At 53.1% G+C, this 25,512-nt stretch overlaps 1 protein-coding gene and 1 long non-coding RNA gene across 2 annotated transcripts; one reads left to right on the forward strand and one right to left on the reverse strand.

Annotated features, from left to right (window-relative positions):
• Window positions 1-551: 551 nt before the first annotated feature.
• Window positions 552-10,536, reverse strand: FRG1 (FSHD region gene 1). Its single transcript, XM_020976765.2, has 9 exons — window positions 10,383-10,536; window positions 9,855-9,925; window positions 9,622-9,747; window positions 8,371-8,428; window positions 8,057-8,171; window positions 7,018-7,122; window positions 5,282-5,373; window positions 3,066-3,176; window positions 552-1,242 (listed from the first exon to the last, which is right to left on the reverse strand). Exons 1-9 carry the CDS (start codon window positions 10,442-10,444, stop codon window positions 1,206-1,208), a joined length of 777 nt encoding a protein of 258 aa, XP_020832424.1. The 5' UTR covers window positions 10,445-10,536; the 3' UTR covers window positions 552-1,205.
• A 5,278-nt stretch (window positions 10,537-15,814) lies between these two features.
• On the forward strand, window positions 15,815-20,111 carry LOC144455356 (uncharacterized). The gene is made up of 2 exons (XR_013484071.1): window positions 15,815-16,809; window positions 17,540-20,111. It is a non-coding gene; the product is annotated as an uncharacterized LOC144455356 (long non-coding RNA).
• Window positions 20,112-25,512: the final 5,401 nt, after the last annotated feature.

Raw genomic sequence — 25,512 nt, forward strand, 5'->3', positions numbered from 1 at the left:
CTCAGTGAGTCCCATCCCCACACCTGAGGCCCTCGGGGTTTAAAGCACCATGTAAATGGCGGCCGGGGCATTTCGGCCATGGGTCATTTCCACTGCATGGTGTACCCCACTGACTGTTTTCTCATTTCCCTCAGCAAGTTTCCCTGTCTTTAGAGCCCTGGGCTTGGTATTCCTGAATTCAGACCCAGCCTCAGATTTACTAGCCGTGTGACCCTGGGCAAGTCACTTAACCTCTGCCTGCCTCAGTCTCCTCATCTGTCAGATGAGGTGCAGGGGGAAATGGCAAACCACTCAGGTATCTCTGCCAAGAAAACCCCGAATGCAGCAAGGAAGAGCTGGGCACGGCTGAAATGGCTGAACGAGTCTTTCTGTGAGACGCCATCTGGCCCGAGATCGAGATCCCTGAGCCAATTCCCGAGGATGGGGCACCCCCTTTATTCCTGGCTCTTCATGACCACAAAAACGCTGCCATGAATATCTGCATCATCCCGACACCTGAGTCACTGATTCACAGACACCCCCCACTCGTACGCACAACAAAGACACCAGAGTCAATCCAGAGGTAAGGTTTATTGTGGGGTGGGGGTGCACCCCAGGCACCACAGCCTTGCTGCACCATGGGCGAGACCCTGAGGGCCCTGCCCCCTCTGGCCGCTTTCTTTCCCAGGAGCTGGAGGACCACTGTCAGGGTGAGCATGGTACCATTCCCCTGAAGGAGGGAAGCGTGGTGAACTGATACCCTTCTGGGACGTGCGGTGAGGAACCCACCCATGGGATGCCCCTCAGGCAGGGCCCCCTGCAAGGGGCCATCCCGTTCCCTGGAGACACTGTAGGCATGGGGAAGGGTCTTCAAAGTCTTCACCCTGTGGCCTGTGCCTCTCTGGGCCTGCATCAAGCTGCAGTTTCTCCCCATCGGGCTTTGAAATCGAGTTCTGCTCTAGTTTTCAGCCAACGGGCCACGCGCCCCAACTTAAATGCCTGGATCTGGTCCCGCAGGAGGCGCCTGCAGTGCCCCAGGATTGCGGGTCCTTCTCCAGGTGGGGGGAGTGCAGCGGCAGAACCAAGGAGAATGCGGGTCCTCCAGCCAGGCCCCGGGGTGACGCCACGGTCACCACACAAAGGACACAACTTTTCTGTACACAGAATCCCATGGGCCGAGCGTTTTATTCAGGAATAACGATAAAAAGGCAGACAGAACCTGGCCCTCACTTGCAGTATCTGTCAGCTTTCAACTTGACTCTCCTGTTTAAACAAACAGAAACAGAACCAAGCAAAGGTAAGTGCCCCCTGCCTGTGACAGACGGCCCGGGTCCCAGAAGCTGCAGCCTCAGTGTCCTCCGCTGTCGCACGAGGCTCTGCACAAGGCCTCCTCCAGCCCTAAGACGGCCTCCCGCTTGCTAGAGAGGGGTGGTTATCTCCTGCTCTATGGCACCCGGCTGCCTAGGCTTGGTCCTTGGGACTCGGCGGGAGGCTAGAGGGCCTGGGAGCTGGCAGAGCCCTGCAGGGGCCAGCCTCACTCTCCAGGACTGTGGCAAACTGAACCTGAACCTCATTCTACAAGAGTGAGCCATGCGAGAAGGCAGCAGCATTGCCAGATGAAGCCACGCCTGCTGGGGGATGCTGCCCTCGCTCAGGGAGGAGCGAGGGGGCCCCGCGGCAGGACGCCCTTCCCCAGGCCGCAGCCCGTTCCACATTATGTTCTCACTTCAAAATACGGGAACGACAGAGTCTCTCGGTGAGATGAGAGGCAGCCGAACCCGGCAGAAAACGTGGGTCTGGGGTGGGAGCCCCAGCAGGCAGCCCTGACCCGGCTGACCTCACCTACAGAACAGGGAGGGGCCGGAAACAAGCCAGGCCCTATCTCACTGTCCCCTCCCTCCAGCCCCCTCCCCTGGGGCCTGAGGTCATTCACAGGAGCCGCCCTTCTCCCCTCCAGCTCCACCTGCCACCAGACAGCCCCCCCACCGCGTCCCAGGAAGAGGTGAGCAGGAACCCTCCAGGGGCGTCTCCTAAACCTCCCCCCTCTTCAGCCTGGGGCTCCCCAGCCCTCTGAAAGGAGCCCACACAGCAGCCCGGGTCCTCCCCATCCCGCTGGGGGACAGTGTAAGGCCTGGGGGGGGGCCTCTGAGAGGCAAGGCTCAGACACCACATACTCCCCGGTCCACAGAGAAGCACTGGGATTCTAGGAGCCTAGGTCTGTAGCTGGAGGGGCCTTCAAGGCCTTCACTTCACAGAGCAGGGAACCAAGGCCTAGGGAAGGGAAGTCAGGTGGGACTGGACCCAGAGCCTCTGACTCCAAGCCCGCTGTGGCAGGCTGCTTCTCACTGCACGGAAGTTGGCAACAAATAGGAAGACGTGAGGATTCAGAAAGTTTTCCTTCCCTGGACCCAATACGAATCCATGGGAATGGAAAGAAACCCCCATTTTAAAAGCGTGATTCCCTTACGCCCATTCACCCTCTTCTGTATCACCAGGATGGGACAGAAGAGCCAGAAGGGCGGCGAGGGATGCCCAGGCTGGGACGGCGCGGAGGGAGGGGCCAGCCTGAGACCAGGGGATCACAGGGGGAGCAGAGGTTGTCTCTGGTCAGAGCGCTGTCTGTGGGTGGGAATGACTCTGTGTGTGTGTGTGTGTGTGTGTGTGTGTGTGTGTGTGTGTGTGTGTGTGTGTGTGTGTTGTGTATGCCTGCATGCCTGTGTGTGTATGGCGTATGTGTGTTATGTGCATGCGTGTGTACCCACATTTGTGCCTGAATATGTGTGCAGGTTATAAAAATGCACGACTGTATACACGTTTGAGTGTGTGTGTGTACGTGTGTCAGGTGTACAAGTGTGCATCTGAATATGTGCATGCAGGGTATACAAGTGTGCGGCTGTACACGTTTCAGTGTGTGTGCACATGGGGGGGGCAGCCTGGGTGGTGCCTTCTTTGCTCTCTCCGGACTTGAGCGTTTTGTACTGGGTTCACAAGCATGACGAATATGGAGATAGGAAAACTGAATCTAAAAATGGCGCCTCCGGAGGCTGGATTTGAACTCAGCGTGCAAAGGAAGGCCAAAGACTCACCTGTCCAGGAGCGTCTCGTGAAAAAGTCCATCTTTCCGGGCCTTCTTCAGCGCTCTGCTGTCTTCTTTGCTTACTTTAAGTTTGTGGTCTTGGAAACTCTGGAATTTCTTTCTGTTAAGAAAAACCACGTTAAACCAAACCATATAATAATAATAATGATGACGATGATGACGCCAAGCCCTTCACTTGTGTTATCATCACCTGTGATCCTCCCTACAAGTCTGGCAGGAAGTCTGCATTCTTATACCCATTGCACAGAGGAAAAAAAAGAGGCAAAGGTTCGTTGCCTTGCCCAGGGTCACACAGCTAAGTGAGGCATGGCACAGGCTGGATCTGAACTCAGGCCCCACGCTCTACCCACTGCACCACTCAGTGTGGATGAGGCCCTGGGAGCCCAAGGCCCAACAGGTGTTCGCAGCAGGGCAGGCGTCAGCATCGGACGCCAGCAGTGGTCTCTTCTGGCCAAAGACACGATGCTGGGCACCTTTTTTTGGCCACGGTGGCTTTGAGTTCCCAGGCAGGGGAGGGGGCACTATCTGTACCAGCGGAGAGTGTGGAGGCACATGTCCTGATCCAGTCCTCACCCTACCACAGGCTGGAGAAAAGCCAGGAGGTGTGGGAGTTTTGCTTCTTCACTTCTGCTGATAGCGGTTTTCTTCCTGTCACCTTCCGCACCCCCTCCCGTCCTGCTAACCCCCCCCCCCCGAGACTCATCCTACACCAGCATTGGAGGAGTGGCCCTGACTCCTGGAATCTTGATGGCCTGGTGAGATGTCTCCTGGGGTGGAGACAGATCTCTCCCCGCCCCCCTGGGCCGGAGCACCAGACAGATGCCTGGCACTGTGGCCTGCCCAGGCTCAGACCTAGCTCCTCTTTGGGGGGGGGGGGGTTTCCAGGGCCTAATCCATCCCTGAAATGGTTTCCTTTGAAAGACTGCTGAGAAGTTAACAACCGGGGGGAGAAGACGGAAATCAGCAGTGAGGGCCAAGGGCCCACTCAGGAGGAATCCCTCTGCTGCCCCAGACCAGAGGCCACACGGGAATGAGGAACCGGCTCCCGAGCGGGGAGGGCCGTGGGGCCCACAGGGCACTCCCTGCTGCCCCTCGGCACCTGCCTGCCGCACCCCTGGGCTCTGCTCGCCACCCTGCCCGCCTGTCCAGGACCGCACACTGGAGCGGAAGCTCCCTGCGGGCAAGGCCCGCCCTTGTATCTGACTCTTCCACACCAACACAGCTGCTCAATGGATGCTTCTCCCTTCTTCTCTGCCCCCTCCCCTCTCTTCTCCCTCCGAGTTTTCTAGGTTATTTACAAACATGCTGAACGGAGTGAAAGCTGCTAACTTGGACACTCCAGAAAGCAGACCTTGAGCCTGGCCACGCGTGAGATGGAAGACAGGACCAGGATCCCGCCCACTTCAGTTCTGGATGGAGGGCCCTTCGGGTGCTCGCTGGGGGAAGTCGAGGGTGACCTCCCTCAGAATCAGGGTTTGGAAGAAGTGAAGGAAAGGCTGGACATCAGCCTGATGTGAGGGGAAGCTAAGGCACTGTGATCCCCCACCCAGGTGCACGGACCCCTCGACATCTACCCGTGAAGGGCCCATGAAGCCGGTTACTGACCAAGCGACATGCCAACAGTCACTAGACTCAGAGCTGGGCCCTGGCTAAGCCCCCTCACTGAGGCAGACTGGACCAAAGGCCACTGGGTCCTTCCTGGTTCTAAAGCCTCTGACCCAACAGGCTTTGGTCAGGAGGTGTCAGGATCCCAGGAAGCATGACCATGTTGTGAAGTGAAGATATCCCCTGACCTTGTCCAGAGAAGGGGCCACAACCACCTGACTTAAGTGTCACACTGCAGCCTCCAACGGGTACGGGGGGGGCACCAGTGTGTCTTGGCGGGTCGTCCCCCAGGGTGAAATACTACGAGAGCCTGGCTCTGGGAAACACAAGCCACTTTCTGGGGCAGACCTGGCACAGATATTATTCCTTCAGTGGCCCAGCTGGGGCTGTTTTCAGGGCTCTCTTTCCTAGAACTTCAACTCTACGGCTTCCTTTCTCCACCCCCCCAACCCCAAATGGGGCATCCAAAAAAGCTCCTTGAGGAAACAGATGTCCGCTGGGAATGTGTCAGAGGAGAGTAGAATCCGCCACCCACCCACCCACCCCTCCATCAGATGCCCATTCACCTCTCCACCTGTGCACCCCATGCAGGACACTCACACGTAGTTGATTTCACATTGCTTCACGTTTCCTTTGTCTTCTTCAGGAATGTCGTCTTTCTTCTTGGTTTCTCTTTCCGCACAAGAGCGAATCTAGAGGTCGGGGTTTGGAGGAGAATGAAGCAGGGCACGTGTTATTCTTAACAACTTGAGGAGACCCCCTCAATAACAAGCAAGGAAAGGATCAAGTCCCTCAGTAACAGGGCCTACAAGGGAGTGCCCCCTCTACAGAAAGGACGGCCACGTAAACACGCCTGCCGACAACTGCAAGAGTGGAGAGAGAAGGCTCCTGGAGGGCACCAGGGGGAGGCGGGTGGATGGGAGCTGCTGCACGGGCCTCACTGCATGGAGGGGTCAGAGGGATGAGGCCCCTGGAGCCAGCCGGCTGCTAACTCTGTGGATACAGCCAGGCGGCACCCCAGGGCCCAGCACCAGGCTGGAGGAAGGAGGATCCGAGTCCAAATCTAGCCTCAGGCACTGAAGAGCTGGCTGACCCTGGGCAAGGTGCTTGTCTCTGCCTGCCTCAGCTTGCTCATCTGGGCAACAGGGGTCAGAAGAGGATCCAAGGAGACCCCATTTGCACAGCGCTTCGCCTGAGGCCTGGCATGCAGCAGGTGCTACATAAATGCTCGTTTCCTTCCTGGAGGAAATACTGGCCCCTTCAAAAAGGGGTCCCTCGATGAAACAACCAAGACCACTTTGCTATCCCAAGCAGAGGGAGCAGAACGGATGAGGCCTGAGCAGGACAGAGCTGTGTGCTTGCCAAGGTCTGCCACCATCCTGGAGGCCTTCTGGGGCAGAGTCCAGCTGAGGAAGGAGCGCTGCCTCCACCAGGGCCGCCGGCTCCACAGGAGCTGGCCTAATCCTCCATACCCCCCGAACAGACCTGAGCAGACAGATGAAGGCTGCCTGGTGACCACGTGATGGAGCCGGCCCATCGGCCTGTGTACGGCAGGCAGCCCTCGCAGCGGAGGAGGAGCTGCACTGAGACCCGAACGGGAGCTCATGTGGTGCTGTCAGTAGTCCCAAGGCTATCCCTGAAACTAAAATCCGTCTTTTTTCACATCAGTATTCTTTTGAAGGGGGCAGCTGGGTGGTGCAGTGGACGGAGCGCCAGGCCTGGAAGCCTCAGGAAGCCTCCTCTCCCCTAAGCTCCAATCTGGCCTCAGATACTTTCTAGCTGTGTGATCCTGGGCAAGTCACTTCACCCTGCTTGCCTCAGTTTCCTCATCTGTAAAATGAGCTGGAGAAGGAAATGACAAACCACTCCAGTATCTCTGCCAAGAAAACCTCAGACAAAGGCACAGAGAGTCAGACAGGCCTGAAAAACAACTAAACAAAAACCACGCATTCTTCTGAAGACGCCATGTGGCCGTGAGGCGCCGAATAGACAAAGAATAGAATGTGCCAGTCCCCAGGGAGTCTAATGGGGGGGCTGCACACCCCCGACAGAGAACCACGCTTGTGGAACCGGCTAAGAGACAACCTTCAAGAACGTCTGGGTAAGGAGAGGAGACTGACACAGTCAGAACAAGGGATGCCAGGTGGCAGACAGAGGGCACAAATGGATGGCCCGCTAGTACCCAGGTAACGTCGAGAGACCCTGACGTTCCCAGGTACTGGAGAGTGGCTGTGGCCAGGCACGAGAAGGCACTTGTGACACGAGCTCTGTGCCCCAAAGGGAGGACGCCCGGGGACAGTCACAGCCCCTCCCCCGAGCTGCTGCGGCGTGACTACCTTGATCATTTCTTCCTCCCCTGCAGTCTTGCTCTTGGCCTCTATGTCACCTTCTTCATTGCATCTGATAAAGCAGCTGTTTGAAGCCAGCAAAGCCATCTTCCCCTGGGTTAGAAAAAAAAAGTAACTTGGCTAAGGGTAAGTGGTCCAAGGATAGGAACAAAATTTTAAAAGACTTGAAAACTGTCATCAGCCATGTGAAAACTGCTCTAAATCACTGAAGAGAAAAAAGGTATAAGCTTCCACTTGACACCCAGTAAATAAACGCCAAAGTGGCAAAAACCAGGAATCCTCCATATTGGGGCTTTGGGAAGACAGGTCCATTTATACATAGTTGGTAGACCTGTTGATTGGCCTCTTCATTCACTAAATTGTCCGTGTCCTTTGACCCAGAGATCTCACTGCCAGGCACGTGTCCCAAGAAGGTCAAAGACCAGAAGAAAGGCCCCACGTATACCAAAACAGTCAGAATTCTACCTACAGAAGCAGTAAGAGACAGATACCAAGCGGGCAGGTGCCTGTCAATGACAGAATGGCTGGAAACACTTCAGGGAAACTGAAATTATTGCACTGAAAGAAACGAGAGCCATGAGGAATTTAGAGAAACCCAGTAAGATATGTATGAACATGTAAAGAAATGGAAAAGAACAGAGCCAGGAAACCACTACGCCCAACGTTTATGATGCTGTCAGTGAGACGCCGGAGAAAGTGTAGCCAAAGGCTGAGTCACTGATGGCGAGCAAACGCACCTCCCTCGGGTACGAGGAGGGCCTCATGGGCTGGAAGATGTGGGGCAACGCTCGCACAGTCAGATGTGGTCACTGCATGAACCGGGAAGAGAGGGCTCAGCAGGTGGGACACACCTAGGAACGACAGGGATATGAAAACCAAAGGGTATTCACGAGATTCAAAGTCACTTTACTGGAGAATTCACCGAACGAGAGACATGCATCAGAGTCACGATGGATACAACAATGAATCACTGGCCTGTCAAAGCCCGCTGCCCTCCCTGGCACTCACAGCCAGCACCGCCACTCACGTCCTGAAAGACCGGCTCCCACTGCTCCCGGGGTCCTATCGCATCGGATCGCCCCACAACCAGGCCGTCTGAATTTATGCCAAGGTACTTCCCGTAGCCGGACTTGAGGGCAATTCTTTAAGAAAACCAACAGGAAAGGGCAGTCAGGCCCAGCTTCTGCGCCCCCTCATGCCTCCCTTCCCGAGGATAGGGCCTGGGCCTGCCATCTGGGGATCCCCACCAATGCCTAGCCCAGGGGAACCACAGAAAGCCTGTCTGTGGGGTCCTCGACAGGACGAACACCCCTCTCCCTGCACTGTGGTGGTCCACATTACCTGGAATCAGACAGCTTGACCGCCGTGAGCTGCTCAGGGGGGCTGGGGCCCTCATCATCTAGAAAACAGAAGCATTGACAAGAGACGGGCCACTGGGACAAAGCCACCCTCCCTCCTGGACGATCCCAGGGAGAGGGATGGAGGCTCGGCAGGGACGCCACCCTGGCCTGGCCAGTTTTCTTACGGCATTGCCGCCATGGATCCTTTGCTGACCCTCCCCGCTTTCTCGCTCCAGCCCTCTGGGCCGGGTCCCTCAAGGAAGCACTGACCGAGGAGCTGCTCAGCACAAGGGCCTCCAGGCCCAGGCGTGGCTCCGGCTGCCCCCAGAGCGGGGCTCACTCCATGAGCCGCTGTTCTGTGACTGCCCTCCCAGGGCCCTGAGTCGGCCCATACCTTCACTTCACAGAGGGGCCAATCGAGGCTGGCCCCCAGTTACCCAGGGACCAAGGGCAGAGCTGGGATTTGTACTTGGGTCCTGTTCCTCTCCAGTTGGTGCTGTCTTCCCTCTCCTCCCTCCATTATTAATCCCTGCTTACCAACTTAAGTCCCTCCCAGTCCCTTGGCTAGGCCATACCCTGCCAGGCTCCTTCCAATGCCTGCCCAGCCCCCTTGGCATCAAAGACCCCTCCCTAATACTTTGTGGCAGCCAGAGCCAGCCTCCTTCTGGTGGCTAGGATCACAGCAGATGGCACTCAGGAAGATCCGAGTTCAAATCCAGCCTCAGACACTTACTGGCAGTGAGACCCTGGGCCAGTCCTTAGCCACGCTCTGCCTTATGATAACACTGAAGAGGGCCCCCAGATCGATCTAGTCTGGATCTTCAAGGCAGCCTTAGTATCCCCATCTTACAGTTGAAGAAACAAGGCAGACGGAGGTGAAGTGACCAGTCTGAGGTCACACATGCAGTAAGACTGAGGCCAAATTTGAACCCAGGGCCTCCTGCCTCACAGTGTGCCCATCCTCTGCCTGTGGGCCTACAGCCCAACCTGAGGGCCTTCATTCATTCGTTCACTCCTTCAGTCATTCATTCATTCACTCACTCGTTCATTCATTCTCATTCATTCACTCACTCATTCATTCACTCCCTCATTCACTCACTCATTCGCTCATTCATTCACTCAGTTACTCACTCATTTACTCATGCATTCACTCGGTCACTCATTCATTCATTCGTTCATTCACTCACTCACCTGCTGGTTCACTCACTCATTCATTCACTCACTCCTTCACTCCCAGGCTTGCGGCTAGCACCTTCTCTATGGGGCGCTCCCAGAGTGAAGAGGCCGTTGTCCAGGGCGTGGACGTAGGTTCCTTTGTCCATCTCGATCGCGATGGTTCCGGAAATCTCCCCCAAGTTTCTGACCGCCCACCAGTTTCCTAAAAATCAAAAGAAACAAGTCCTCTCGCTTCCTCGGACCGCGCCCCGGGGCCCGCTGACCGCTGTGCAGGGGTGGGGGGGGAGAGCCCCGGGCCCCCGGACTCACCCACGCAGTCCAGCTGCGCCTCCTCCTCCTCGTCCCCCCGCCTCCTCTTCTCCGCGCTCTTCTTCTTCTTGCTGTAAGACACGAGGCCCGTGACGGCCGCGCGATGTCAGAGGCAAAGAGGGCACCTGGGGCTCCCCGGGCCGGGGTCAGGGCGGGAGATGGGCAGCCGCGGGGATGACGCAGGGGGAGGGGTCGGGGGCGGCCCAAGAGTGGCCAACCCCCCATGAGCCGCTCCTCTGGGGCGCATGCGCACAGCTAGCGCGAGCGCCTGCCGGCCAGGACAGGAACACGCAGGCCCACCCCCTGCCGGCTGCTGACGCCCTCGGTCCCGGGAGCTCCTCAGAGCTCGGAGGAACAGGGTCGGTGGGTGACGTCACGACCCCGCCTCCAGCCGGGCCTCTCTCCCGTAGCGCCCGCTCCATTCCTCCTCCCCCTCCCCCTGCAGCCGCCCTCGCCCCAGCCTGGACGGGGGGGGGGGGGAGGGCTCGTAGGACCTGCTCTGCCCAGTCCGGCCCCGCCCGGCCTCACCTCTTGGCCTTCGTGCCCTTCAGCACCAGCTTGGTGGACTTGACGGAAGCGTACTCGGCCATGGCGGCGGACACCGAGGGCAGCCGACACCGAGGGCTCCGGAGCGCGTCAAAACTACCGCGAACTCGCTGCGGCGAGTCCCGCCTCCCTTTTGTTGCGCAGGCGCAAGCAACACTTCCGGTGCGTCTCGCGCTTCCGGCCCGGCCTGGAGCTACGGCGGCCGCGGAGGCCCGGAATACGTCGCGAGGAGGTTTTTCCGACCCGGCCCTGCTCAGGGCGCCTGGGGAGGGGGACCTGCGGCAGCGTTACCGGCTTTACAGCAGCCCCCTCTACAGGAGTAGTGTGGTACCGCCTCCATTTTAGAGTGGAGGAAACTGAGGCAACCTCAGAGAAGCTACTCTCTAAGACCATGGGATGCCTAGAAGAGGCCCATCTGCGTTAGTGGAGGGAGCTTCCTCACTGGGAGGTCCCCGCACCACCCAAGTCCCAGGTTCAGTTCTCATCCTGAGATCCAGCACACGCTTGCTTGAGGAATGTAAGCCCCTTGAGGGCAGGGCTGCCCCCCCATAGTATACAGCTGGTGCTTAATAAATGCTTGTGGATGCCTTTGAGGGGTGCTTTCTGTCTTGTGCCCCTGGAGTGAGTAGAGCCTCCCTCCCTCTGATGCCCCAGGACTGCTAAGAGGTGGAAGAGGCGCCTGCCCTCAGGGAGCTTCCAGTCAACTGGGTATCAGAAGGAAGGTGGGGGCGGGGCATGGGAAGAGCTCCGAGTAGTCGGGCCTAAGGGCAGCTGGCAGGGAGAGTGTGTGAGACACGCGTGAGACACGTGTGCTCATGTAGACACACACACACCCATGCACACACATATGCCCATGTCATACACATGCATGTGCTCTTATACAGACACACTCATAATACACACATTCGCACACAATACGCTCGTAATATACACACTCATAGGTATGCATACTCACATACACATATATACATTCATACACATGTATACACAGGCCTATGATATACACATGTATGTACGCATACAGTACACATTCATACACACGCACATACAGACACACTCAATGCACACATGCTCACACTCATACACACATACACATTCATAATACACACAGGCTCACACTCATAATGCATACATACACTAACACTTAATATACACATACACAATCAACACACATACACACAATACACACATACACTCATACGCTCACACTTATAACAGACGCACTACACACACACGTACATACATAATACACACATGCACCCTCATAATACACACATACACTCATATATGCTCACACTTATAACATGCGCTATGCACACACTCATGTACACACATCATACACACACACTCATAATACACACATATGCTCACACTTGTAATACACACATATGCTCACACTCGTAATACACACATGCACACTCATAATATACACATGCACCTGGAGACCCAGCCTGTGTTGGAATGGCAGTTGAGAGAGCAGCCCCAGTGTATGTCTACACCTCTGGCCCTCCTCGCATACATTTCTGATATTCTGATGAGCTATCTCCCTCGTGTTGGGCTAAAATCCAGCAGGACTGTCTCTTGGGAAGCTTGGATCCTCCTCTTGGAACACATCTCGGCATGGTGTTGCTGGAGCCACTGGAGGGGTGGAGCCCTGACCACAAGGCTATGACTGGAGCAGCCAGTGTCATCAGGAACACGAGGAAAAACCTCAGGAGTCCCAGAGTCACAGACGGTCAGGACTGGGAGGGGCCTCCTCCAACCCCAGACAACCCTGGCCAAGAGAAGGTCAATGTTCTCCTTTACGGCTACGCTATTTGTGAGTTCTTTTTGTAGCTTCTGCCTCCAGAAATGCCAGATTCTCTCTTCTCTTGCTCAGAACTCAGCCTGGCTATCCCTTTGGACCCCACGCTCCGCTGGGTGCCACCATGCGCTTCTGCTTCAAGAAAATGATGGCAGATGGGGAAAGGCTCAGCCACAAGGTGTGAAGATCTCATGTAAGAAAACCTTATCTCTCCTTGCTGTTCTCCGGAGTTCTGCCTTCAGTCGGGCAGATCTTTCCCTTCCTCCTTTCCCTTTCCTTCTTTCTCTACCTATCTGTAAAGCCTCGTCAGACCGCCATTTTGCTTTCTTGCTCTTCTTTTTCTTTGGGACGTTCTTTGTTGCTGCCTCCTGTACGATATTGCCAACCTCTGTCCATAGTTTTTCAGGCACTCTTCTCTCTGATCTAATCCCTTAAATCTATTCATCGCCTCCGCTTCATATTCATAAGGGATGTTGTTTAGGTCCTACCTATGTGGTCTGACGGTTTTCCCTACTTTCTTCAGTTTAAGTCTGAGTTTTGCAATGAGAAGCTCATGATCTGTCTCGTTCTGACTGACTGTATAGGGTGTCTCCACCTTTGGCTGCAAAGCATGTGACCAGCCTGATTTCAGTACTGGCCATCTGGTGATGTCCATGTATAGAGCCGCCTTTTGGGTTGTTGTATAAAAGAGTGTTTGCCATGACCAGCGAGTTATCTGGACCAAACTCTGTCAGTCTCTGCCCTGCTTCATTTTGTATCCAAGGCCAAACTTGGCTGTTATTCCAATTATCTTTTGCTTTCCTACTTTAGCATCCAATCCCTGACAATGAATGGGCCATCCATTTTTGGTGTTATTTCTAGAAGACGTTGTAGGTCTCCATAGGACTGATCGACTTTGGCTCTTCAGTATCAGACTTGGATTACCATGGTGTCACGTAGTTTGCCTTGGATTCGAACAGATAACATTCTGTCATTTTTGAGAGTACACCCAATACTGCTTTCATTGACTATGAGGGCTACTCCATTTCTTCTAAGGGATTCTTGCCCACAGTAGTATATGTGATAATCACCTGAATTAAATCCACCCATTCCTGTCCACTTAAGTTCCCTGACACCCAAGATGTCGACGTTTAATCTTTCTACCTCTTGTCTGACCTCATCCAGCTTGCCTTGGTTCAGAGATCTCACACTCCCAGTTCCCGTGCAACATTGATCTTTACAGCATCAGATTTGCCTCTCATCCCAGGACACATCTGCGGCTGAGCTTCCTTTGGGTTTTGGCCAGCTGCATCATTAGTGCCGGAGCTACTTGTGGTCATCCTCTGCTCTTCCCCAGGAGCGTATTGGACACCTTCTGAATGGATGCCATCATGGCGTCATTGAACGACACAATGTGACGAGTCCTCAAAGAAAAGGGAGTGCCAGATTGTCTTGTCTCCTGAGGAACCTGTATGTGGGTCAAGAAGCAACCATTAGAAATGAACACGGAATGACCGATTGGTTTGAGATTGGGAAAGGAGTAAGACAAGGCTGCATAGCGTCACCTTATTTAACTTACAAACAGAGGACATCATGTGAAATGCCAAAACCGAGGTTGCCGGGAGAAATATCTATAGTCTCAGCTATATGACGGGGAAGTAAGAAGCCTCGATGAGGGTGAAAGAGGAAAGAGTAAAGGCTGGCTTGAAGCTCAGCATGAGAAAACAAAACTAAGATCTTGGCAGCTGGTGCCATCGCTTCCTGGCCAACAGGCACAAGCTGATCACTCCTGATCTCATCGCCTCAGATGCCCGGCTCTTTCCCACTCCCCTCAGGCTCCTCTCCCCACTGAAGCCGTGCCCCCAGCTTTCCATTATAGAGGGCAGCATTTGGACTTTCCAGCTCATTCTACTCTCAATCTGCAGCTCTGCTGATTTCTAGCTCCACGCAACAAGACACACTTCAGCGCCTGTCTCCCTTGCCTCCCCTCCCCGTTTCCTTTTGTGTGTCGTCTTCCTCCATTAGATCATAAGCTTCTTGAAGGCAGGGGCTATCTCTCTTTCTCTCATTTGTATCCCTAGTGCCTAGCACAGGGTCTGAATGTGGTCATAGGACATCACTGGCCAGTCCCTGTATTGCGCCAGTAAACATTGACTAAATGCCTGCTGTGCGCCAGGCCTTGTGCTATGCGATTACATACCAGATTACTCGTTCCATTAATATTATAGTGGCTGGTCATGGTGGCAGCTCTAGCAGAAGTTGCAGAAGAATGTTTGCCCGAGGATAGCAGCATCCTCCAGGAACATGACCCTGGCAGCAGCGAAAGATGCTCCAGATGGGCTCTCAGAAGCCACAGATCCTAGAAGTCCAGCTGAGCCGTGAAGGCAGAAGAGGGCTGCACCTCACAGGAACGTCAGGGGAGTTCCATGAAGGAAGACAAGAAAGTTCAGAAAAGGAATCGGCATGTGTGTTCTCTACACAGACACCTCACTAACTGTGCTTCAGTTTGAGCCTCACTAGTGGCACAGTGGATAGAGTGCCGGGCCTGGAGTCAGGAAGACTCGTCTTCCTGTGTGACCCTGGACAAGTCACTTCACACTGTTTGCCTCAGTTTCCTCATCTGTCAAATGAGCTGGAGAAGGAAACGGCAAACCACTCCACTCCAGTATCTTTGCCAAGATAACCCCCAATGGGGTCACAAAGAATCAGACATGACTGAAAGGACTGAACAACAAATCTCCATGGATGTTGTGTATGTTTTTGAGAGAGTATGCTCCATATTTTGGGGAAATGTTTGGTACCAACTGTTCTAGCTCTGAATCTGGGAGCCTGATTCTTGCCATGCCCTTTTTAGTAAACACCTTTTAGGAGACGTTCATTAAATTTGGCCGGCTGATCATTAATGGGAAGCGCACTGGTGGGGGCCCATGAGGCACACCAAGGCAGATCCCCGGGCTTAGCCAGAGCCCTGAGAGGAGGAGGAGCTGCTTCTCTGGGGACCCAGCCTGCCAGTACCAGTGTGAATAGCCCAGAAGCTCATTATATTGGGCTGACCTGAAAAGGGCAGCCCAGGCCTATGACCATCCATCTGCAGGAGAATGGGAGGTCAGTGGGAGGAGCTCGTGGTACAGACCCCCTGCTGAGAAGGCCAGGGATCCGAGAAGCCTGTTTGTAGGGCACCAGGTCAGGGTCATGATGAACCTTAACCCGAGAGCTGAAGAAGTGCCTTTACAGGAGCACCCTGGCACTGGGATCCAATGACCCGGATTCAAATCCTGCCTCTGAGGCTCATTTCCTGTGTGCTGTTGGGCAAGTCACTTCCCCTGTCCTGTAAACTAAGGAGATTGGACCCAAGGGACGGAGGTCCCTTCCCATTCTGGAGCCGTTCAGCGTTGACAGCAATATTCCCAAGGGCCACACGGTGGCGGTGTTTCACCAGGGCCATGTGGCAGAGGTTTGGAGGATGGATGCAGAAGAGGCTGGGGGAGAGGGACTTGTTAGGAGGCTATTGTAAGAGCGTGGAGCAGAGAGAGAGGCGATGAGGGCCTGAAGACGGGCGGTGGGCACATGCGTGGAGAGGAGGGGAGGCGGGGACCTGGGGGCCTGGAGGGATGGCAGTGCCCTGGGCAGGAGCGAGGAGTTGGGGGAAGGGGGGAATCCTTCCCATCCAACATGCATTTATTAGGTCCCTGCTGTTCCAGGTGCTAGCCATGCAAAAAGCAAACAATGAAAAAAAACAGTCTGCACCCTCAGGGAGGCAGCTGGACAGGGAGGAGGGCACGGTGCAGAGCTCTGGAGTCAGTCCTGTCCTGGAAACTTCCTAGCTGTATGACCCTGAGCAAGTCACTCACCCCTGGTTTCCCCATCTGTAAGACAAGGATAAAAGCACCTACTGCTTGCTGATGGTGGTGTTGTGAAACCACTGGCTGCTTCAGAAGTACGCTGGCTACAGCTTGAATGGATTGTTAAAATTCAGTATGAGCATTTTGAGATAGATAAGCCCTACAAATCAGGGCTTGTTTTGGTGAGTGTCGAGTCTTAAGAGAGCGACATCCATCTGCATACATTCCCCTTCTTGTTAGAACGCTTCCTGGCAGCCCCTGGCTATCATCCACCTGAGGCCAGGGAGCTAATCCCTTGCAGGCAGGGGGACAGCCTGCTGGCTGGGATGGGTCCAGCGGGGAGAAGGCTGAGAGTGAGCAGCAGGACCCCCAGGCAGCTGCTGACACTGGACAGGGGTTCAGGAAAGGTCTGAGGGTTGGATCCGTGGATTCCTGAGGTATCTACGTAGAAATGATCTTCCGACTCTTGGGAAGGGTTCAGATCAATGGAAGAGAGAGGACAGAGAGATAGAGGAAGGCTCAGGATGGAGCCTTGGGAACACCAGGTTTAAAGACACCGACAGCGTTGTGGCCGGATGCGGGGGCTGTTTTAGGAAGCGGGTCCTGCAGGAGGAATGGATCCTGACCCACCTGACTGACCACCCATCTCCAGTGACCGAGATGATGGAGAAAAGCCACAGGTCACTGAAGCCCCTGGGGAGGCTTAGCTCAGTGAAGAGAAAGAGGACTTCGTGGGAGGAGGGCCACTGCCTTCAAGAATTTAAGGGCATCTGTTTGGTCCAAGGTGGGTAGAACTAGATGCAATGGGTAGAAGTCCCAAGGGGCAGACTGAGGTCGCAGGTCAGGAAAGCCTTCCTACCCATGCTAGCCGTCCCAGAGAGCAAGGGGCTGCCTGGGGAGATGTTGGAGCATGCTAGGTCTCTTGTGGCTAAGGGGTTCCTTGATCGGCCCCAGGCCAGCCTAGACACCCACTGAGATCCTGTGATTTGGAGCCCAGGGGGGACCTCTGACATTAGATGATCCAAATGGTAGACTTCTGTTTAATTCATCAGGCTCGTGTGCCGAGCTTACTTTGGGCAAAGCCGGGCACTGGGCGAGTGGTGGAACCAGTTAAGAAAGGGTCTCTGCCCTTTGGAGTTTACAGTCTAGTGGGGGAAAAGACCTACACACTTCATACTTCTGTATGGGAGATGATGAGGTAAAGAGCTCCCAATATGGAGCCAGAGGACCTGAGTTCAAATCCCGTCTCGGCGTCTTTTACCACCTGCCTGACGTAAGCGGGTGCCCTGATGGTGAGCTCACGAAAGCAGACACTGAGGTCAGCTAGTCTGATCCCCCATTTTATTTTATTTTATTTCATTGTTTGTTTTATTTTTTCAATTTATATTTTCAATATTTCATTTCATTTCATTTTATTTCAAAAAGTTAATTGAGCTTATTGACATACACGAAACTTTTAACAGCTTACATTTTGAAAAATATGCCATATGTTTGCCTTTTGCTCTCATTTACAGATGAGGAAACTGAGGTTGAGAGGTCAAGGAACTTGCCCAAGGTCATGCAAGTAGTAAGTGGCAGAGCCAGAATTTGAATCAAGGGCCTGTGACGTTATAGGCCAATACTGCCCCCCTTTCTCTCTGTGACTCAGTTTCCCCATCTGTCAAAAGGGGATCAGACTAGGAGATCTCTGAGATCTTTCATCTCTCATTCCTTGATCCATGGATGATCTGTGACACCTTCAAGGGATCAGCATCACTCTGGGGGAGCTCAAGGTCTGCAGATTCTAATCCACCCCCTTCTATGTATTATAGTATGTATAGAATATAGTAATATGCACCTGGTTCTATGTGTATAGGATATAGTAGTGTACACTTCATCCTGTGTATGTAGAATATATAGTATACACCTCGTTCTGTGTATATAGTATATATAGTAGATAGTAGAATATGCCTCGTTCTGTGTATATAGTATATATAGTAGATAGTAGAATATGCCTCGTTCTGTGTATATAGCATATATAGTGGATAGTAGAATATGCCTCGTTCTGTGTATATAGTATATATAGTAGATAGTAGAATATGCCTCGTTCTGTGTATATAGCATATATAGTAGATAGTAGAATATGCCTCGTTCTGTGTATATAGTATATATAGTAGATAGTAGAATATGCCTCGTTCTGTGTATATAGCATATATAGTAGATAGTAGTATATGCCTCATTCTGTGTATATAGTATATATAGTAGATAGTAGAATATGCCTCATTCTGTGTATATAGTATATATAGTAGATAGTAGTATATACCTCATTCTGTGTATCTAGTATATAGTACTATACACTTCATTCTAGGTAAATAGTCTCTGGTAGTACACACCTTGTTCTATGTATGTAGCATATGTAGTGTATATCTCGTTCTACCCTACCAGACTCAAGGTCCATGAGGACAAGGCTATGGCTTGTCCGTCTTCCTGTCCTAGTGGTGCCCTGTGCACACAGTGCCTTGCACTTGTAGGGTCCTCATGCAGGGAGGACAGTGATTTTGGTTGCTGGGGGTCAAGTAGAGCAGAAGTGGCCAATTTCACTAAACTCCACCCTTTCTTATGCTGCTCCTGCATTGATTTGCATGGCAGCCAGGGGAATTATGGCGGTTGAAAAGAATATCATCCCCCCAGGTTCTTTGCCGTTTTTCTAAGTGGAGTCTCTGGGATACTTGAAGGGAATCCAGGCTAACCACTTAGGAATATGATTTGAGTTAAGGGCATTTTAAGCTGTAGCTTGGAGGAGTCTGGAATGAGGGAGTCCCTACCACAATACCTGATGACTCCTGTGGCTGACAGGTTTGCATCTCCCAAAGAGCTGTGATCAGGCCTAGGCTATAAGCTAAAAGAACAGAGAGGCCCCTCCAGAGCAAGGAAGGGGCTGTGCTAGCCAAATGCCAGCAGATGGAAGCAGAGAGCTGCAGCACCCAGCTGATCAGTGGAGGTGGCCCGCAGAGAAGAGCAAGGAGCACCGGACAGTGGAGGCTTTTCATGGGGAGAGAGAGTGCCAGTTGTCCTGTCTGGAGCCTCTGGCCACGTGGGCCACTCCATGTATGTTCCCTCTACATGTCTTCTCTCTGACTGGCTGTGGTAGCCCGGGGGAGCCTGCATCCCTGTGGGTACAGGGGGGATTTATTTGTCACTTATTTTCCTAGGCTGTTTAAATTAAGTGGGTTTTTTCTTCTTTGTTTTTGTTCGGAGCTAACGCGCTTTCCGGTTGGTCAAGTGAAAGCAAACACATCGGTGGACATCTCGAGCCGGCTGTCCGGCAGACATCTTCAACTCAACTCGTCTAAAACAAAAACGCCTGCTCTTTCCCCCTAAACGCTCCCCACCGCCTACCTTCCCTGTCACTGTCAAGGGCATCACCATCGGCCCGGTCCCTCAGCTCACAACCTGGGCGTTGTCCTGGACTCCTCACCGTCTCTCACTCCCCGTATGCGGATGGTGCCGAGACCTGGTGATTTCACCTTTGCAGTGTCCCTTCTCTCCTCGGACACTGCGTCCCCTGGTGCAGACCCTCATCACCTCACATCTGGACTGGGGTGGGGTCTGCAGGTGGGACCACACCACCTCCTTACTCAATACACTCAGTGACTAAAGACAAAATGCTTTTTGGCATTCAAAGCCCTTGTAACCAGCCCCCTCTTGCCTCCCCACTCTTCTCACACCTCACTCCCCAGTACTTACTCTTCAGTTCTGTGAGGCTGGCTTCCTGGCTGGTCCTCCCCTCTCGTCCCCTGCATTTTCTCTGACTGTCCTCCATGCCGACAATGTTCTCCCCCCTTCACTTGGACTTCTGACCTCCCTGGCTGCCTTTAAGTCCCGAATAACTCTCACCTCCCCCAGGAAGCCTTTCCCACCCAGCTAATTATTTGTCCTGTCCACAGCTAATTTGTACTTTTGTTTGCTTGCCGTCTTTCTTGCCTGGCCCCCATTAGATTGCAAGCTTCTTGAGGGCAGGGACTGTCTTTTGCCCCTTTTTGTATCCAGGTGCTTGGCACAGTGCCTGGGACATAGTAGGCGCTTAATAAATGTTGATTGATCGGTTGGGGGCTGGCGAGCTCTGATTTGTGGCCGTTGCTGACCTACTCAGAATCTTGAACCTAGGGTCATTTGGGGGAATGATGGAAAGAACCCCAAATTGGTTCTAGCCCCAGCTTTGCCCCTGACTCTTTTGTTGGGTGTCCCTGGTTTGCTTTTTCCTCGCTGGACTTTAGTTCCCTAATTTTCGAGAGGCAGAGTTTTGACTGAATGATTTCTGAGCCTTGAACCTTTGTGAAATGGCCTTCACTTCCACCCATCAGTTGGAGATCGGTGGAACAAGCCTCCCTGCCTTCTCTCCTCTGCCCCCGACCCCCTGGAGTGTTTCTGGGTCCCTTTAAGCATCTCAGCAGGGCCTGATGCCAGAGCACGGACTGTGTCCAGAGCACCCTGCTCCCAGAGGGCACAGTCTGCTCTCATCTTGCTGAGGATGACGTCAGCCCTCTGATAAGAGGCCCAATTTCCTACATGCCTTGGAAGAGTGGTACCCAAGATTAGAAGAGCTGATTTTGGAAGCTCGGCCCGTGACGTGGAATGCAGCCAAGTGACGGAGGTCTGGGTGGCCTGGCCAGTTGATGCCTTCGGGTCTGGACACCTACGCGGGCAAGCCAGAGTGGGTGTGGCTCAGCCAGGGAGGAGGGGACATTTCCAGATGGTCTCAGTGCAGTGGGGGGCGGGGGGAGTTCTCACAAGCCCAGCCAGCCCTACTTATACCCAGAAGAGTGATTTCCCAAAGGGGCTGCCAGGGGTCCTGGGCGGGGGATGACTTGAGAAGGTCTGATAGACTTCGGGGTGGGGGTGCCAAGGGCTGGGCCACCTCCTGGAGCTGGCCTGTGCCTTCCATAATGGCCCAGTGCCACACAGGCCCCCTCCTCTGCAGTGGGGGTGGATCTGTGCTCCTCCTGGGGGTTTGGAATCCAGAGTCTGTGCCTTCTCCAGGGTGGATGTGGGGGTGGGATGGGAACGAGCCATGAAGAGTGACCATTGTCCTCAAATGTGCTCCTAAAGTGGGACGAGCCATTATTAAATACCTACTGTGTGCCAGCTACGTGCTAGCCACCCTGGAAATGCAAAGACAACACCGTTCCTGCTGCTGGGAAGTTCCGCTTGATCAGAGAGGCAGCAGTGGACAAGACGTACACATGTCAGAACCTCCACCATACAGGCAAAGTGACACAAGGTGCTTTCTCTAGGGCGAAGGGGCTGGGAGGCACCAGCCCTTGGGAGAAATCAGACAAGGCTTCGTGGAGGAGGAGGTCCTTGGGCTGAGCCTGAAGGCAACTAGAGCCTCCAGAGGCAGAAGTCAGGAGGGATGGCGTGCCAGGCAAGGGGCGCAGCCTATGCAAAGCCTTACAGGTGGGAGAAGCAAGATTGTCTGTGAGGAACAGAGAGACGGCCACTTTGGGTGAGCCATCCACATGTGAAGGGGAATAATGCATAAGAAGCCTGGAAGGGGCTCTGAAGACCAAGCGCAGGAGGCTGTGTGTGATTCTCATGCTAATGGGGAGGATCCTGAGGAGAGGGAAGGAGAAGAGAGGAGGAGAGGGGAGAAGAGGGGAGGAGGAGGGAAGAAAGAGGAAGGAAGAGGAGAGGACAGAGGAGGAGAGGGGAGAAGAGGGGATAGGAGGAGAAGGGAACAAAGAGGAAGAGGAGAGGAGAGGAGAGAGGAGGAGAGGAGAGAGGAGGAGAGGGGAGGGGAGGAGGAGGGAAGAAAGAGGAAGGAAGAGGAGAGGAGAGCTCTAGTGTGCACTGTTCTGCTTGGACCACAGCTGGAGAACTGCATTTAGTTTGGGGTCTTACAGTTTAGTTAGGACATTGATTACCAACAGGCACCCCAAAGGGACAGTCAGGATGCTGAAAAGGGCCATGAGTTCAAGCCAAATGAAAAACAATAGAAGGAGCTGAGGATGTCTAGCCTGGAGAACCAAAGACTCTGGGGGACCAGGAGAGCTGCTTCCAGATGCCTCCTTCTAACCGTGTGCCCATGCTCCAAAAGGTCTGGTTCCCCAAGGAGTCACTTTGTAGGAAAATGAGAAGAAAAAGAATGGAAGAGCATGCATTTAGAGCTGAAAGGACCTGAGAAGTCTTCAGGTTCATTGCTTAGGTCTATATCCCAAAGAAATCACCGTCCCCCCAAAAGGAAAAGGACCCACATGTACAAAAATATTTCTAGCAGCTCTTTCTGTGGTGGCAAAGAATTGGAAATTAAGGGGATGCCCATCCATTGGGGAATGGCGGAACAAGTTGTGGTATATGAGTGTAACAGAATACTATTGTGCTATAAGAAATGATGATCAGGCAGACTTCAGAAAAACCTGCAAAGACTTGTATGGTCTGAGGCAAAGTGAAATGAGCAGAACCAGGAGAACTGTTGTACACAGTAACAGCAACATTGTAACAATGATCAACTGTGAATGACTTGGCTCTTCTCAGCAATGCAATGATCCAAGACAAACCCAAAGGACTAGTGATGAAGCATGCTATCTGCCTCCAGAGACAGAACTGATATTGATTGAATATAGACTGAAGCAGGCTAGTTTCACTTTCTTTCATTCTTTTTCTTTTATTTGAGTCTTCCTGTATGAAATGACTAACATGGAAATGTTTTACATAATTGCACATGTATAACCTATATCTGATTGCTTACTGTCTCAGGGAGGGGGAAGGGATAGAATTTGGAATGCAAATTTTTAAATAAGAATGTTTAAAATTAAAAAAAAAAAGTCTTCAGGTTTAATCCCCTGATTTTTGGAAGCTAAGTCCCAGAGAAGGGAAGTGGCATTCCCCCAAGTCACACAGAAGGTAAATGACAGAGTCAGGCTTGATACCCGGGGCTGCTGACTGCAGGGGAATCAGAGGAGGCTGGTGGGTAAACGTGGATGGGAGCCAAGGGAGGGCTCTTGGGGGGGAACACTGGCAGTGGGGGTGACGGAGAGGTGCCCTTCTGAACTTGCCCCTTAACTTTGCCAGGCTGGAGGAAAGAGCTCCCTCCTTGTAATGAGGGCATTGGTCTAGAAGGCCTCCGGGGTCCCTTTCAACTCCAAACCTAGGATTCCACTTGATGCGGGAGAAGTGAGTGTCAGAGAGGGGAGATGGCCAGGGCTTGATGGAGCAGCTGGGGAGGGGCCGAGCTAGGACTTGGGCCCAGGCACACCACTGCCCCCACACTGTTCCAGCTGCTCTTCGTCTGAGCGCTGGGTGGAGTCTGCCCAGGGCCTGAGGCTCGGTGTGTGTGCTCACTTTCCTGGCCTGGCCTGGCTCCGGTCTGAACCAATTAGCCCAAATGCATCTCACTTTATACACTCCCCAAGTGTCTGCATTTTGGAAAAGCTGCAAATGAAGTCCCCTTGCAAGTTTGGAGCTGTGTTTCCCTGGAAAAAATTCTGGCCCAAGAAAATGAAAGTCACACTTGGGAAGGTTGCCAGTGAGCCCCAAGGGCCTACATGAAGTTAAAATGTTGATTTTCCTAGAGAAAAAAAGTGAGTGAACAACGATTTTTTCGCTAGAACTGTCAAAACAAGGTCTGCAGCCTCCTCAGTCTCCCCTGCCAAGCCTGCCAAAGGGAAATGGACATGCTCCAGCAGTTTCCAGTAAAACGACTGCATCCCCCCACCCTCAGCCCCAGTTTTGGCACAGTGGAAGGAGCCGGGCCTGGCTGGGGAGGGAGGTCCTGAATGCTGGTCCTGGATCTATTTCTTTGGGGCTACGTGACCTTGGGCAGGTCACAGAGTCTCCAGACCTCAGTGTTCTCCACTGTCAAAACTGCAGCCTCTTTTAGGCTTTGAGTGACCCCCCTGGATGTCCTTGGGACAGACAGGAGATCTCCTGGGGACATAGTAGGGGCAGGACATGCCTAAGGTCAGCAGCCCCTCACCTCCACCCCATGATCAGGGCCCAGAGGCTGGTCCTTGTCCAGCCAAGCTGTGGAGTCTGGAGGTGCCAGGTGGTGCCCTGGCCGAGAGGTGGAAGACGTTCTCAGTTATCCCTTGGGGCAGGACCCTGGATCTGGGAATGGCCACTACAACTCTTCTTCGTGCTTTACTTTTGCCACAAGCCCAGCACCACCTCTCTCACATGGGCCTGTCCAGGCTGATCAGTTCACACAGTCCCTATTCTAGACACTGGAGAGGACCAAGACAATCGTTACAGTCCCTGTCCTGCACGGCCATGGGACCTGGACACAGTAAGTCTAATCAATGGGAATGAGTGGATGGGGGAAAGGGGAATGCCAGACAGGGGCTAAGCTAGGGAAAACTAAGGACAAGGACTTATGAGCAGGTAGCGCCTGAGCTGAGCTGAGCCTGGAGGAAAGATGTGGAATCTAAGTGGTGGAGAGAATGGGGAGCAAATGTCAGGCCTGAACAGAGGCATGGGATGGTTAGTCAAACGCAGGCCCTTGCCTGAGAGACTCAGGAATCAGCCGCCATGTTTGAGGAAGTCTGAAGAGATATCTGGAAAGAACTGAGTTTAACTCTTATCTGATGCAGAGAAGACAGGCTGCAGAGGATTTTTATGAAGCTTGGACCGCCATCCTGAGAGACCTGAACGGTGGAACTGGCTCCAGTATCTGTGGACAAGTCAGCTGTGGCGGTGCGTGGATAGGCGAGGCTGGCCACAAACCTTCCCACCACTAACGCACTGCTAAAATATTTAAATATATCTTTGTGTTGTTTGTCACTCTGTTAATAAATCATATTTCCAGTAACAATGTTTATCTGAACTTAAGAGATCAGGGTTTGATGTCAAGAGAGATGAGTAAAAACTTACGGGGAAAAGGTTTCTCCTATGTATTTATAAAATGGGATGGGGGCTCAGAGTCAATTGATGAATTAATGAGATAAATTGGGCATTTCTATTGATTTATGAATCATAATACACCCCTTAAACTGACTTAGAACCCAGGCTGAGAATTAACCCCCGGTGATCCAGGAGCAGGGAGAGGGGAGATGATAATTCCGCCTCACGTGGGGGTGCTGTCCCCAAAGCTCTTATGTTTAAATGTCATTTTCATAGGCTCACCGAGCTGGAAGTGACCTCACAGACAGATGCTCTATCTCCAGCTCCCACATTTTACTGGGAAGAAGCTGACTGCCCAGGGAGAGACCTGTCAAACACCACAGAGGGAACAGTGGCAGAGCAAGGGTCTGAACCCAGTGGTGTGACTTCAAACCCAGCATTCTGTTAACTATGTGCTGTTGTGCTTAAAAATTAAAAAAACAAACAAACAAGAAAATCCACCAAAAATCCTCTCTTATATAGTGTGCCCAGAAAGAGTCAATGACCCAGAGTGGAGAGACATATGGAGACATGAAGTGATGAAAAACCAGAAGATGTCAGTAGAAACTCCTTTTTTAAGAAAGGAGGAAAGGCTCCTGAGAAAGGACCAAACCGCTAATACACAAGAACA

This window comes from Phascolarctos cinereus, unplaced genomic scaffold (assembly GCF_003287225.1).
Source record: "Phascolarctos cinereus isolate Bilbo 61053 unplaced genomic scaffold, phaCin_HiC Scaffold_9;HRSCAF=440, whole genome shotgun sequence".
In the NCBI taxonomy this organism is placed as follows: Eukaryota; Metazoa; Chordata; class Mammalia; order Diprotodontia; family Phascolarctidae; genus Phascolarctos; species Phascolarctos cinereus.